Source organism: Lissotriton helveticus, chromosome 3_1 (assembly GCF_964261635.1).
Source record: "Lissotriton helveticus chromosome 3_1, aLisHel1.1, whole genome shotgun sequence".
NCBI lineage: Eukaryota > Metazoa > Chordata > Amphibia > Caudata > Salamandridae > Lissotriton > Lissotriton helveticus.
This window is the reverse complement of record NC_136061.1, coordinates 1,690,685,740-1,690,701,515: the sequence shown is the minus strand read 5'-3', so window position 1 is coordinate 1,690,701,515 and position 15,776 is coordinate 1,690,685,740. Positions and strand designations below refer to the sequence as shown.

Sequence of the window (15,776 nt, the reverse complement as noted above, 5' to 3'; positions counted from 1 at the left end):
TGGCTGAAAGGGTATTCTGTCATTTTGCGATCGAGTATCCTCTCCGCCAAACTACACATTGGGTCCATAGCTGTAAATAATGTTACAATAGAAAATGACAAAAACAGTAAAGAGCTCAATGAAAGTCTTAATTCTATAATTGAACAAGGTTGTTGTGCAGTGACAGAGAACACCGAAACTCTGTGGCTCCAAGCACTGCTTGTGCATATAACACGGTTACCCCTCAGAATGTCTGAAAATCCCTATAACTTCTCCCAGGTTCACTGGCAGATTTAGCGGGCCACTGTTAAAAAGTAAGTTGGAACTCTTCTGGCAGGTGCACAGTGTTTCTGCTAGTCCTCCAGGATCTTCAAAATCACATCTGGTGATGCCCCAGTCATTTCAGGGACTGCCTGAGCCAATATGTAGATTTGTAGGCCATTTCTGTGGCTAAGTGGGTGATCTCAGGGGGATTCCCAGCGATCCATTTGCTGTGGGGCTGTGCCACTGAAGGAGTTTTTTATCTTTTCTAATATTTGTTACTTTATTCACCAGCCTTCATTTATAACCAATGCCAGTCTAAGACCTTTCCTTTAGAGAGCTGCATCTCTTTTTAGGGACCACAGAGCAGTCCCATAAGCTGTCTCGTCCTTAGTATTTCTTCCATCGGCACTAGCTACTGCCAGCCAAGCGGAAAATATCTGCTCCTGCTCTCCCCATGGTTCCTTCCTCAGTGCAGGAATAAGTGACAGTGTGTAACACACATATCCAGACCTGGGGAGATCCATTCCTTACAATGTGTCTCCTCACAGGTGTGGTGTGGTCTCCCAAAGCAAAAAGATGATGTAGTTGTCCCCAAATCAAAGGTGGAGATTGTAGAATATAACTCAACAGTCCTAAAGACTCCAAGCAGAAATTTTTAGATTCTGCTTGGGATCAAACCATCTCAGTGGCGGCCTCGATTCTCAGTGCACTACTGGCAATTACAGAGTGTACATACAAGTGTTTTTTCTTTTTAAACTAAGATGTCTGCGACCCCCGCTGGACCAATTTCAATGGGGTGTCTTTTGTTGTACTCCTGGTGATGCATTCCTGCCTCCAGGAGAAAGCTAGTAGGGTCTCTTTGCTCCCAATGTTTAGATATAATATGTAGGATATAACATGTTACTGCTTGTGTGGACTTATGCTTCTTTCCTGTAGCAGTATTTAGGTGATGAGAGCTTTAGACCTGCCCTCCTGCAACAACGCCATACGCCAGGCTAACCTGACAGCTTTCTCTGTAGGGTTTCATCAGCAAGTTGCCAACCGCTTTCCTCTTCTACAGTTTCTCTTCATCTCTAGGGATCTTCAATCTGTTGTTTCTAAAACTGAAGTTTGGAAGTTCTATGGATTGGTTCCCTGCCCAATCCAGAGTGACACACACTGCCGCTGATTGAGTGGCAGCCCCGTGGTCTTCCAAATGATTTTCACACCATTCTGGGAGGATTCAAGTTGGCATTTTAAAGCAAAATTAGGAAACACAATCTCCTCTGAGAAAGATTCCTCCTAGTTTGATCTAGCTTCTTTTCTCTAAGTACTTGATGCCAACCTTCATGGTTACTGGAGCCAGAGGTCTGCCTACTAACCCCTGTTTACTGTGGGAGTGTCCCGAACAGTCTTGTCAGAGGGAAGCAGCAATTTACCATTTGGTGATTTCACCCTGTTCCTTCCTCTCCCAGGAAAGTCTAATACTCCATGATAAATCTGTGGTTCAGGAGGAGGCTTTGAAATGCCAGCTGTTATTAACTTGGCTAAGCTGTTGCATTCACAGCCTGAATACTATTAATTAAATATACAAAAATTAATGTATAGAAAATAAATCTAAGTATTGATATTTGTTACAGACCCAAAAATAGTTAACAAAAGAAATCGAAATTGCCTTCCTACTTCACATCAACCTAACATTATGAGTTAAGCATAGTTTATCCATAGAGGAAAACAGTATTGATATTCCAGATTCACAGTCTGAAAGAAAGGTAACTTTTCTTTCTGGAATTTTATTTGCATTATAATGCTTTCGTATGAAACCAATTCATTCTGGTTCCCAGCTACTAAAGTTGTATCTGTGTGCAGGTTTCAGGCTGAGTAAGACAGCATGCTACTTTGCTCAGGCTCCACACATGTGCATTTGAATTGTATCGCCACTTCCCATCCATGGAGCTTCTTTTAAAAGGTGAGCACTTATGATTACAGTTCTAACTCATTATAAATTAAAGCTTACAGTGAGTGAGACTCAGTTATGGATACTTACAGCAGAGGTCTAAAACCTGGACGGTATAATTAAGAAACAGAATTTCTGGAATTTTTGGCAAATTAAATTAACTCCAGAAATTAGAGTATCCCCTAGTTCATTCTGCTGATGTCTGGCTTTATTATGTTGACTCGTCTCTTGTTAAGAAAATTGAGAACTATCTATGGTAGGTCTTGAAAGAGAACAGAACTATTGGTGTCAAGATAAATCAGCCGTCTTCCACTTCACGGCTCTATTACTCTTCAGCAGGAAAGCTTTCGATATGCTTAGTAATGGGTTGCTTCTAGAACCGAGCAACATGAATTTTGGGTCTAAGTCTTTCCCTTGTACAATTTTAGTGATTTTAGGAAAAGCGCATACATCAGATCTGGGTATATGTGTAAACACATTTATGCTATAAAAGCTTGGCGTTTTGCAGCTACTTACTTAGGTGCAGTGTTGTCCTGCACTTTTGTCCCCACAACTCATTGGGATTATCCTCAGTGACAGGCATGATTAGTAACGTTTTAAAAAGAGAAGAGTGTCTAGCTAGTGGAGCATTATGTAATGAATTAAGGAAGTGTCCACTTCTTCGATTTGAGAGGAAAACAGTAAGAGCTGCACTCTATTTACTGCCATTCACAATTTTATGAACTCATCATGCAACCTCAAGTGCAGAGATTCTGGTAAATAATTAAATGCTTTAAATTTCACTGAATATTCAATAATTTCTAGATTTTGTTATCTGAAGCACAAAATATCATCCATATTGCTCCAAAAATCTGACTAATGGACACAGTAGGACTATTGTTCTCCTGAGTTATTAACTTATTGTCCAAAAATAATTCAAATTTCTAATGTTTGCTGTTGCCAGTATTAGGACATTTAATTCTAATTACATTCACCTCAACATGATGCTTTTTTGTAAAATGTTCCTTCAAAGAACACAAAATCTGTCTACCCAGTCACAATTGACATTATTTTGGCCAAAATAGCTTTTCCCTTAGAGTCCAATGAGTACTCAATCTTTTTTATGTACATTATTTCTAAGTGTTCTGCCCATGAAAATGAATGGTTATAGTTCATCCCTATATAAATGTATGACATAATAACTTCAAATCTCACTCTAGCCTCCCACCATTTGGCCTGAATACACTTTTTCACTGACAATAAAATCATGATTTTATAATTATTCACAATCAAATTATTTAGAGGGCATTCATGTAATTGAAAATGTGGATGCCTTTACTTATATCACTATAGTGATGAGAGCAATGACAACGTAAGCGAGTATTGAACTTTTAAGATGCAAATTTTTTTATATTGAGGATGACATTTGGGTGCTCTCACAAAATATAAACTGTAGAAGCACTTATGTCATCAATTATCGATGCTTCATGCTGGTAGGGATAGGGAACGACCTATACTGGATTATAATTTGAATGTTGATTGTATTGTGCTTTTGTCTTGGCAAATATGAATGTCATTCACTTTACACTGCTTGATGTTCTCTCTGATATGAACATATAGCAAAGTTCTGTCATGTCTTTTCGGGGTATTATGGTGGCTAACCATAGCATACAATGCCCTGCCAAGAAATACTTTTTCCTTTATTCTCCTACTCAACCATCTTCCTCCTTTACTCCCCAGTCTCCCTCTCTCATCCCCCACTCCACCCATAGGCCTTAGGATACATTTATCAACTGCTCAATGCATGTTGACCAATAAATTCAATTTGGTGTTACAACTAAAAACATCAATCCCACATGGTCATTCCCCACGCTATTAGTATTTCCTTTTTATTGAGTGGTGCTGGTATTAAATTACCACAGGTTAGCAGTAAAAAATAAAAAACATCCTTAGCCAATTAATAAAGCCTCAGCGTACATCATCATTTCTAAGCAAGCTTTCTGTTAAATCTGGTAATGTGCAAATGCAAGCAGTTTTGGCATCTCTTCTACACTGATACACAACATAATCAAAACAAGCCTTCCTTTGTCAAAGTCCTAAAACCGTTTATATGCTGAAAAAACAGTAAGAACATTGGATAATTTAATAACACCTTTAAGTAATTCCTTAACAGATAAATTGACTGACTAAAATGGGCTCTGGTTGTATTCTTAGAGTTAAAATATGTTGCACTGATATATATTGAAATATATTAAATGGCTATAAAATATATTAACCTATATGTTGAAATAGGGCTCACTGGCGTTGCCAGTGCTCAAGCAGAGCCTACTTTTAAAAAAAATCAACTTTGGATAATAGTCACCAAATATTTAACATAGATAATGAATTAAAATGTATAGTACTTAGTAAATCACAACAATGATGAAAATACATTTAGGTATTTTATGCATGAAAGAAAACATAGCTTTTTAATTTCTGTTATTTCACAAGTATTGTAAGCAACTCACTTACCTAATCCCTCTTTTACTCATTAGACACGTACTCCGCATGAGCTTCAAGACACTTTGTTCATTTTGGAACTAGGCTTAAAAAAACAAATCCTTTAACATTTGCCTGTTACACCAATTCAGGGTTGAAGGGGTTGTCACACTGCCATGTTTTAAATGTAATGTTTGAGGTGCAGAACTACACAGTAGCCCGTAAGGGCATTTGTATGCATTCCACTTTCACAGTATGTGGGCATGTTTACCCCAACTTTACCTAGATGTAATCTATAATGATAGGGTTTAGCCAACCACTTACCATGCAATGCGATGTACTTAACTTCTCAAAAGGCTGAAGTGCCTAGATATTCCAGAAAAATAGCATGCAAAATGTTAAATAACTTTGGAGAGTCCAAAAAGAATAGGCAAATCATTGCAGCATTATTCAATGTGTCTCAGACTTTTCTGGATAATTGGGCTGAGAAGACAAGTAAAATTCCTATATCTGTCTGTTCAGAGAATCCTAATTGAGAATTTGAAGACCAACTTTGCTAATACATCATCTAATATTTTATGTACTCTATAGTTGTTGAAAGTGTCTCACCATTTCCAAATAACAGTTCAAAATCAGTAGTCACATGTTGTCATGAAAGTAACTAAAAATGTATTTTTCCATAGACTTACGGATTCATACAGTCACTTCTAATCAGCACATTTGAGCATGAAGCCATAAATTATGGAGCAATCCTTCTCTTTCAATAACATAGCAAAGTGCAAGCCTTAATTTTATAAGGATGCAAAAGATGGACATTTGATCATTATGGCTAAATGTCTTGCCCTGTAAGCCGCAGTCACTACAGGTCAAAAGGGTCAGCTCATCAATCCTTCACAGCTTTAAATGAATAATTGATGAACATATAATTATGTGTGCATCTATAAACTTTATGGTGGTACGGCATGGCCAGTGATATATGTTGCCCAAAAGATTACTTCGAACTACAGCTGATGTAAAAAAAGTTTTAATGCCTTTTCAGTAGGCCATGTGATCGGAAAAATATCATGTGAACACTGCAAGACTTACCCAAAACCAAGTGACAGAATGGAAAATGTTAATCTATTCACTCACTGGCATTTAAAATAGGAGAAGAGTTTCCTAGTAAATTACTGATGGGATATGCACTGAATTTTTATATATATCATTTGAAGACATGCTTCAGATAAGTGATGGCCTTTTCTAACACCATCTAGTCGTCTGAATTCTGAGCCAATGAAATTTTTTAAAGGTGGACAATCAGAACACCAAAATATTATAGCCATCAAGATATAAACCCATTGACTTTCAGCACATGATGTACAATGGTTAGGTTTGAGTTCCAAATACCTATGGTATTATAGGTTCTCACAACCATGCTACCACTGCATTTGCATCAGCTTTAGCCACAATGGGCTTCTAGGACACTGGTCTAAAATGTGTTTGATCCCAGAGGTCTATACAGTTTTTTCTAAGTAAAAAGATAAAAACATCTATTTGTATTGTCAAAGAAACAATAACGTATTAAAATGATGCCTTTACTTCTTTGGTATTCTCTGGAATCCAGATGGATCAAGGGAGAGTAGCCTAGGGAGTGGCAATGGTCCTAGGACACCTACATTTTAGTCCAGCTAAGAGAGTTGAAGTATGGGATTCAACAAATAAAAACAAATTACGAAAAGTCTTCAAACAAGATAACCTATCTTTATGATGTTGTAAATGATTAGAAACCTTAGGGAAGGAAAACACATTTGAATTCTTCGGTTGCACGTGAACTGAATAAATCTGCATTTGTTGTGGTTTGCTGCAGCCACCAAAACATATTCATTATGGATATGTTTGATGAGTGACTCTTGCTTAGGATTACAAAAATACAATTTGGGGCCAGATTATGAGTTTGGCGGTCTTGGAGCGAGCTACTACACCAGCACCTTGCGTAAAAACCACCAAATTCGGCTGCTGGCTACCCGCTAGATTACGAGTAATCTCGTGGTCTGTCAGGGTGGACCTTTATCGTACCCAAGGTGTTCCTATTAAAATGGCACCACAATGGGAATGACAAAGCCCATTTCTGCATGGCATGGACTCTAAAGTCGATGTTGTGCAGGAAAGGAGATGACAACATGTGCCCCCCCTGCAGGCACCCCTTGGCCCTGAGGCAGCTTTATTTCCTCACCAGCACAGTTCGCATGGCAGCCTCACTGCCATGAAAACTGTGGCAGTGAGGAAATTCATAATATGCTTGGCAGTACCACAGTGGCAGCACCAAGCAAATTGCAGCCTCAAGACCGGCACACCTATACTAGAGATATTGAATTCCTGGTGGTTGCAGCGGTCCTAAACAGTCCGGCCAACGCAGTCGTAATACGGCGGTCGGACCACTGGTGCTGCAGTCCCCAACCGCTACCACACCTCCACCACAGGTTTGGTGGTGAGAACTCGTAATCAGACCCTAGGTCTCTTGGCATGAAACAAATAAAACAATGTAAATGCCGATACTTAAATCTCTTATAGTCTTTATAGACAGTGCCATAAACAGCTATCAGTACACATTATTTTTTCCACAGTTTATAATTACAAAATTACTGTCAACTGAGATTTGGATTTAGCATTTAGTGGAAAGGCGTTTCTACTTTGTACATTGAATTCTTGAAGATACTTTTGCATGACAGTGCAAGAGATCAGCACAAAGGATTTTGGTAAAAAAAAAGCTTCTAATATTCAAAGGAGCATGCATTTTCAGTGGGGGTGGCAGGGTATTTATTTTACCACCAGTGGCACTGATCACTCCATATTCCTAAGTTTAAAACTTCATTTGTGAACATCGCATATCACCATCATTTCCTTAAAGATGTCAAAGGTCTCCCTGATTAAACTGCAAACCTCCTTACACTGGAAGGCATACAATTAGAATCTGTATGCTTCTGTTCCAGTTAATCAAGAAGAACGCAAGCTCATCTCAAAATCTTTGCGCCAAGAGCTTAAACACACTCCAGGCTCACATGCTGCAACTCTTCAACTTCATAGACGATCACCAACCTGCAAAACTCAGATATGCCCAGTAAATATATCAATAAAACAGATGACTAGACAATAAGGTGAATTGTAGATATGTGTTGTCTAGTTTATGGTTGAAGAATGAATCCATAGGGAAACTCTAGCAGAGTCCTTAGCACTGAGGCAAATTGCTTAATTACTAAGCTTAGAAGCATACTAAATTTGTTATTATGCATGTGCCTCTATACCTTTATCTACTTTTTATGGGCCAATATAGCTTTAGTTTGATATCTATGGAAAGTAACGGATTTTAAGCAGCCTTCACTACATCTGCCTTTTCTTGCAAATATAATAAACATTTGGCTAAGTTAATTGGCATATTTGTCCTTCCGTTAAGTCACAACACATTTCCACAAATTGTGCAGGTGTTAAAGTAAATTACCCCATGTGGAATGTAGTACGACAGTCACCAAACACATGTAGAGTAATAATCAAACAGATGGGCTGAAAAACATCCTGGTTACAGAATTATTTAAATATTTTCCAAATAAATAATAAACATACTTTCTTATTATTTTTTACTTGTTTACATTTATAACAGTTTTCCTTCAGAAAAAAAGTAAAAACATGGCTTTTCCCTAAAATTTAACTGCCCAGAAAATAAAGGACCACCTCTACTCAGGATGCACAACGTTTCAACTATATTCATGCAGCGCCAGGATGCCCGTAGGGTTGCAGAGCGCTTTATAAATACTATAAATAAATAAATAAATAAATAAATAAATAAATGATCTTAATTTAATTTCAAATTGTTTGCTATGAGGTTTCATTTAAAGTCCCTACATCCTTTACTTTTTATGGGAGTGTGTAGTAGTATTAGTGATAAAAATAGAAATTACTGTTAAAACATATATGCATTTATAAATATTTAATTAGAAAGTATGTATTTTCCAATTAAATAATAAATATATACTTTTGCTATACGTATTTGTTTAACATTAGTATCTATTTATATGTTTAACTATGTTAAGTAATTTAATAAATTAAACATAATTTTTTATGGGATTTTATTTTGAGTTCCCGCCTTCATTATTTTCTAAGGTAGGGTGTTGCAGTAGCAGAGGTTGGCCATGGGTAGTGCTGGACTAAAGCGTAAGTTACTACAAAAGTGTAAGTTACTACCAAAAGTACTTTGTTAACAAAAAGTAGTAAACTTACTGAAAAGAGTAAACTTGCTTAAAAATTGAACAGACCTTTGTGAATCAGGCTCAGTGTATCAAGTGAGGCAGAAGCATTGTGTGTATAAGTTGGCATGGCTTAAAAAGACAACATCTTCTTACTTCAGCTTAGAAAATGTAGGAACACCATCTCGTGGCATATGGCCTTTAGAGGAAAAAACACTGGTTAACATAGATTTATTTGCATGTGTTTAGGTTTTTGCTTTTCTGCATTAAAATTAACCTATCTGAAATAGGTGGTTGACATCAGTTGCCCAATGAGCACTGGTAAGTCTTCCAATTGTATTTAGTCTAGGAAAGGCCTGCAAAAATATGAATGGGGCTACCTTATATTTTGAGGACATCTCTGAAAGGCAGAAGGTCTATGATGAAAGACCTTCAGAATTTTTTTTCTTATGCATGGCAATTTCTTTCATATAAAAATAATGTACTATTGTAATTCTAACAGTGAAACAATTTACTTGGCATTCTTGTATTGACCATCTTTTTCATCCGCTCAGAATACTATGCACAGCCTGGGTAATTTATGGGTTCTAAAATGTATTTATAAAGGACAGCTTCTTGCAGCCCTTTTGACCAGAGTAAATTAACTATGGAAGACGACCTATTTACAGATAGACGTCTTTCAAAATAATAATAATTATAAGCAATTCATCTGACCAAACACACCATCAGAGGTCTTTTAGAGACCAGTAACCTTTCAGTTATATTTAATGATCCATCACAAGCCACTAGCTATGCTTTCTGTGATGATTATTTTTTGATGTACCTTGTACTCATATGTTGGTTTGGTCACAATGCTCTAGCAAGGCATTGGTAGTCTTTTAGTGAATTTATGGCACACTAATTATTGTTTTATACAAAGCCAAACTATACTTCTTTGTTTGACACCAATAACATTTCAAATGTAGCAATTATTGAACATACAACTTTTAAACTGTTTAACTGTTGATCATGAGAGACTAAAATTGAATTTCCTAACATTTCAAAATATTGAATCTATACATTTAAAATGGGTAGGCATCCTCTGGAGAAATGGCAGCCTTCAAAAGTGATCAATGTATATTTGAGTACTCCGTTCTGTCTCAAATAACTCTCAGAAGGCTCTTTCTCATTTATGCAATGTTGAGTATATTTTGTTTTTTCAAGATCTCAAGAAATAATTTTGAATGATAATGATTTAAGAACATTATTATCATATCTGAACTTCCCCTGGTTTCCTCGTCTGTTACTTAAATCTTAAACTATTGAATGCTTTCATTTCTCCTCCTTCCCAAACTTCTGATAATATTATAATGCCATGCTTAATGCACAACTTTGATTGTGAAGATCTATCATTTGTCTTTTTGAAAATAAAATGATGTACAGCCGAATCCATTAAAAAAGCAGGATCTTATTACAAAAATCATTTTACTTTATCAGGTCTAGTGAAAGAGAAAGCAATTTGATGCTGGCAAGATGTTATCTAGTACCATGCAGAGGGTGTTCAGCACTATATACAGGAGCTTCCTTATTTAGTGGTTCTATGTTCTAGGTAAGCAGGTTGACATGGCTTTCTAGCAGAAACAAAGGCTCATAACAAAGTACACAAAATCCTCCAATCTCTGACACATTTTGAACTATGTTACTCTGTTTTAAGACTAGCAGAAAATACATACTTGTTTTCGAATTGGGATAAGAAAATTGTGATTTCTGGTAACCCCGACTGCCTCCACTAAGGAGCCATACCAAGTTGATGATAAATTGTGACAATGCACTAGGTTGAAGGTAAGGTTTTTCTGCAAAATGTATTTCTCTGAAAGCAGTAACAAAATGTAACAAGCAAAGGACAATTGTGCATACAATTGGCAGTACATGGGTGTTCCCAGGCAACCACCCATGGATTTGGGATTCAACATACACTTCTGCATTTTTAAAATTTAATTCGTTTTTATGTACAAAATGAAGAAATTCACTTAAGCAGCAGCAACTTTAGTTGCTGTACTGCTTTGTCTGCATATTTCATGAATATGGCCACCATAGTCTGGGTTTTAGAAAATGTGTTCATAGACCCACGATTTTATTGTAGAAATGTCTGTCAGGTAAAATCTAGATGAGTTTTCAACAAACAAGTGGGTGATGGAAAGCAAGTTATGATCACTTGCACTAAAACTGAACTGAAAAACTCAGGATAAATCTCTACAAGTAACAAATTGCAACATGCTTTACCAAATTTTTCAAAGTGGGATTTCATTACCTAGTATTCCAGCAGGACTCAGGATTACGCCATCTATTCCTCTTGCCGAAACAAATTTATAACTGATGCAGAAATAATGCTTTGCTTATGTTCACCTCCAGTTATTTTATATGCTGAAAATTAGCAGGAACTCTGATGTGAAATTAGATGAAAAAGGGGAAAATGTGCTAGAAAAGGTGTTGCAAAACAATTCCTGCATGCTACTCTCTATTTCTGAGAAGCAACCTTTTAAATGGCGAGAATTCCTGCAACTCCTATGCCTTGACCTTGATAATTATGGGTGCTGCAGTACATATAAACTATGAGAACTTTGGAATATTGAGAGTTCCATTGAAGACAATGGAGTAGTTCCGGGCCTATAATCCCTGGTTTAAACCAGGAGCTCCCACATTCCAATGTTTGTCTTTCTGTTTATCTCTTTTTCATTTAGAGCATTCTACACTTAGTGAGTGGAATGTTCTAATTGCCTTATATACCTTCTACCTCAGGGTACACCCATTATTAAAGGCACTCTGCATTTTTATAGGTCATCGCCTGCGTCTTGGCAATATACCTTGGGTTCAGGTCCTTTAACAACTTGTATAGCCATCGGCAGTGGGCTAGAAGGCTATATTCTCTAAGTACGCAGAATTGGGCTTTTCAAAGCTAAAAGCTCCAAAATATTTTCATGTATTTTCTCTTACCTTCTTCACTCATATATATCGATTTATTATGAAATGCTTGTTGTCTAAAAGGGAATTTCTTTTCTTTTTTAAGGAAAATGTACTGGACTGATGGGAACACCATAAATATGGCAAATATGGATGGGAGCAACAGCAAGATTCTGTATCAGAATCAAAAAGATCCAGTTGGTAAATATTGGTGCTACATTTCTAGTCTTTTAAATGAATGTATGATGTACAGTAGAAAACGTTTTTGTTAGGAAATTTAAATTAATGGTATAAATATGTTTAGCTAGCTATATGGTTGTTGATTTTGCATAACCAAGGTGGAACTAGTTAATATTGCACATACTCTTTTAATAAATCTGGTGGCCGAGGTAATGAACACATCAACACATTGCTATATTCTTAAGTTTTCATTCCTCCCCTTTCATAGCTTCTCAGCAGAAAATAGGAGGCTGTTGCAAAGCATAGGGTGGGAAAAGGAATGACACAGTTATTAGGGATAGAAGAGTGTGTGCTGTCATCTTCTAACCTTAGCATTTTGGTCAATCAACATCCACTACGCCATAACAAGTGTTCTTTAAACACATTTATTTTATTGTAAATAGGAAGTCGGTAGCAATGTTTCTGTGCTGTCTCTTTATTACTATGGTCAAAACATTGGAATGTGGTAATTGGACATTGGCAATGCAATGTTGTAGCATTTTTATACAAATATCAGCATTCATTACAAAGCATGCACTGCAATAGAACTGTATTGCTACATCCTCAGAATAAAATCCAGATAGAAGCTTAGGATGAAATCCATAGGCAGCTTTTAGTATTTTGCATCAAGTTCATTCGAGTAATGGTAGTTTTAGTTTCTTTATCAAATCATCATATCACCCGTTATTAATAATATTTAACAAATGTACCTAACCTCTTTGAAAGAAATACTCCTTCATTTGCTCATGAATTTGAATTGCTCTATTTCATGTCCTTGAAGGTTAATTAAGGAAGTTTGTGGTGCAAACACATTTTACCACTTTATCATGAAAGTAGGTTTCTTGATGTAGGTGGTAATGAGTGACAAAAATGTTTGTATATATATTTTCTTCTCCATTATATTTTGTTGTGGGGGTATTCTTTTGTTTTTTGGGCTGCTGGGATTTATGCTGCATTAATACTAATATTAATGATGTGCTGTAGTTTTGTTGCCTTGTTTCGATGTTGACTGTTTTTGTGTGTGGTTCATAACTACGTTTGAGTATGAGAGCAAATTCAAGGACAATTTGAACCAAAAGCACAGGCCTTTACAGTTTCTGCGATATGTAACCATTTACAATGGTCTAACATGGTAAAATAGGACTGCTGCAGCTCTTCAACTATTTAAGAAACCTGTCAGCCCAAATATGTGGCAATAACTGTTTCTTAATTAAGCTGTCCTCATTTATTTGATACACCCTACAGTGTTTGTTTTTAGCAAACAATGAAGGCAAGTAAGGATTTTTTTCCCATAGGATGCAAATGCATCCACCATGTACGGTAGGCATGCTTGCCAGCTGGCAAGCTGATTTGTTTTGCTGTACTCTGCGACTTGAAAAAGACGAAGATAACTTTACGGTGAAAACTCAGTTTGGAAATTGAAAGGAACTGTATATCTGGACGATCGCGATATCCCTTAGAACCCCTTTGTGGGTTGGAAATATCACCACATTGACAATTCAAATACGTGGAAAGTATAGCCTTGATGAAGTCACGGGATCACGCCCCAATAGCGACGAAACACGTGTTGGCAGTGGCTAAAATCAACAGAATAAAGCATGAAAGAGAGAAACAAAAGAACTTGTGTATATTCTGTTTTGAAACTACTGTTTATGCTCGCTAATAACAGGGAAACCGTGTCATAAATCTAATGTGTGCTTGGGAGAAAAATGTATGTTTCACTAAGGTTGAAAGGTGACATTTGTTGAATTGAACATAAATAACCCTTGTCTGCAGGCATTGTTACTTTCTTTAGGACCTAGCAGTTTATTGCGCCTGAATTTTTATAATGCTTCTTCGTCTATTCTTGAAGTGTAAAATATAATGCGTTTGGGCACCTTTTTGACTAACTTTATTAGCTCCACCCGCCACACTTCTAACATCATTATGGTGAGAGACTTTAATATTCATCCATGCAGGGATCAAAGATCGCAAAGCATGGGGGGTTCAAATTGTCCCCGTTATTTCTCAGTACATTTTGAACATAGAGGTCAGAGATACACTTGAACACCCTAACATGTGATTTTGACCTTCAATCAGCTATGGGCCATTTGAACCCAGATCAGAAGGTCATCGTTCCCACGTTCAAGTTGCAAGGTGGTGACAACTTTATTGATTACATCTTTGTTTCCACCTCTCTTTTGTATTTGATAGCTGATTTTAGTATTAAAGCAAGCATTTTTACCAAACACACCTTGCTGTCTTAAAGCCTGTTGGCCTTTATTAAGCATGAACAAGGGGAGTGGGGGTGGTGCTGCACTGCGGACAACTGATGGTGGAAGAAGGTTGAAATGAACACAAATCCCTCCTGATTGCATCTCTCCAAGCTAATTCTCAGAATGAGATCCATATCTGCCTGGCTGCTCAGTCCCAGACGGACAAGACCATTGTTAAAGCTTTTAAATCTATCTCCCATGCTATCACCAATCAATTATCGGTCCCATTGTCCAACAATCAGCACAAGAGGGTATCAAGGTGATTTGACTTAGGCTGATCTTCAGCGGCCAGGACGCTTAAAAATGCATTGCATGCCACCCCTAGAAATAATGTTTTAATTAGAACATATAGATAGTTTTACAAAGTGGCCCATTGTGCACGCAAGGAATCCCCGAATGAGGATGCCAAGAGCAAGCTCTTGGAAGCCAGTACTCTCAAGAGCAGCACCAGGTTTTGGTGCATCGTCAATAGTCTACTACTGGAAGGGGAGCAGCCAATGCACTGGATGCCCACATTACAAAGAATGATTGGGTCAGCCATTTCGAGGGTATGTTTGGGGGTCCCACCATTAAGGTCACTCCATCTGGGATAGGTAATGGCACATCAGCTTTGATTATCTCAGAGGGTAAAGTGATGGGGGAATACATGGTATGACCCGCAACAAGGATCCTGGTCTGGATAGAATTCCCTACGAACACTACATGTCCCTTATAGATTTTTGTTTGTCAGTATTCACCCCTATAATAAGTGCGGCTGTTAGGTCCGGCCCTACAGCCTCATGGGCTACCTCCATTATTGTTCCAGTGTTTAAAAAGGGGAATAGAGACAGTATACAACGGTATAGGCCGATTTCCCTATTGGACTCAGTGGTGAAACTTGTTAGAAGGATTCTGCTAGATAGACTGTCCACATGGGCCAGAGAGAATAATATTTTGTTGTACGTACAATTGTTGTACAGGGTAGTGTTTAAGTGTAGGGACTGGACTAGGGGTCGGGGGAGTGTTGTGCTAGGAGTAGTGTTGTAGGGTTTAGGTTAGTGCTGTGTTGTGTGTGTTGTGCAGGGTAGTGTTTTAGGGTTTAGGGTAGTGTCGGGGATCGTGCAGGGTAGTGTTTCAGTGTAGGGACCGGACTGGAGGGCTCGGGATGGTTGTGCTGGAGGTAGTCTTTTAGGGTTTAGGGTAGTGTTGTGGTTATGTTTAGTGCAGGGTAGTGGTTTAGGGTAGTGTTGGGGTCGTGCAGGGTAGTGTTTTCAGTTTAGGGACTGGACTGGGGTCGGGGAGGGTTGTGTTGGAGGTAGTGTTTTAGGGGTTTTTGGGTAGTGCTGTGATGTCTGTGTAGTGCAGGGTAGTGTTTTAGGGCTTAGGGTAGTGTCAGGAGTTGTGCAGGGTAGTGTTTAAGTGTAGGGAGCTGACTGGGGGTCGGGGAGGGTCGTGCTGGAGGCAGTGTTTTAGGGTTTAGGGTAGTGCTGTGGTGTGTAGTGTCGGGGTCGTGCAGGGTAGTTTTTAAGT

The 15,776-nt window shown here is 37.8% G+C and overlaps 1 protein-coding gene across 1 annotated transcript in view; it reads left to right on the top strand.

The window, feature by feature from the left end:
* The window catches only part of LRP1B (LDL receptor related protein 1B), a 3,812,342-nt gene that overhangs the window by 2,156,957 nt on the left and 1,639,609 nt on the right, over positions 1-15,776 (top strand). Inside the window, exon 31 of the mRNA XM_078683424.1 lies at positions 11,900-11,994. Within this exon, the coding sequence (XP_078539550.1) occupies positions 11,900-11,994 (95 nt within the window). The remainder of the gene's footprint in view (positions 1-11,899; positions 11,995-15,776) is intronic.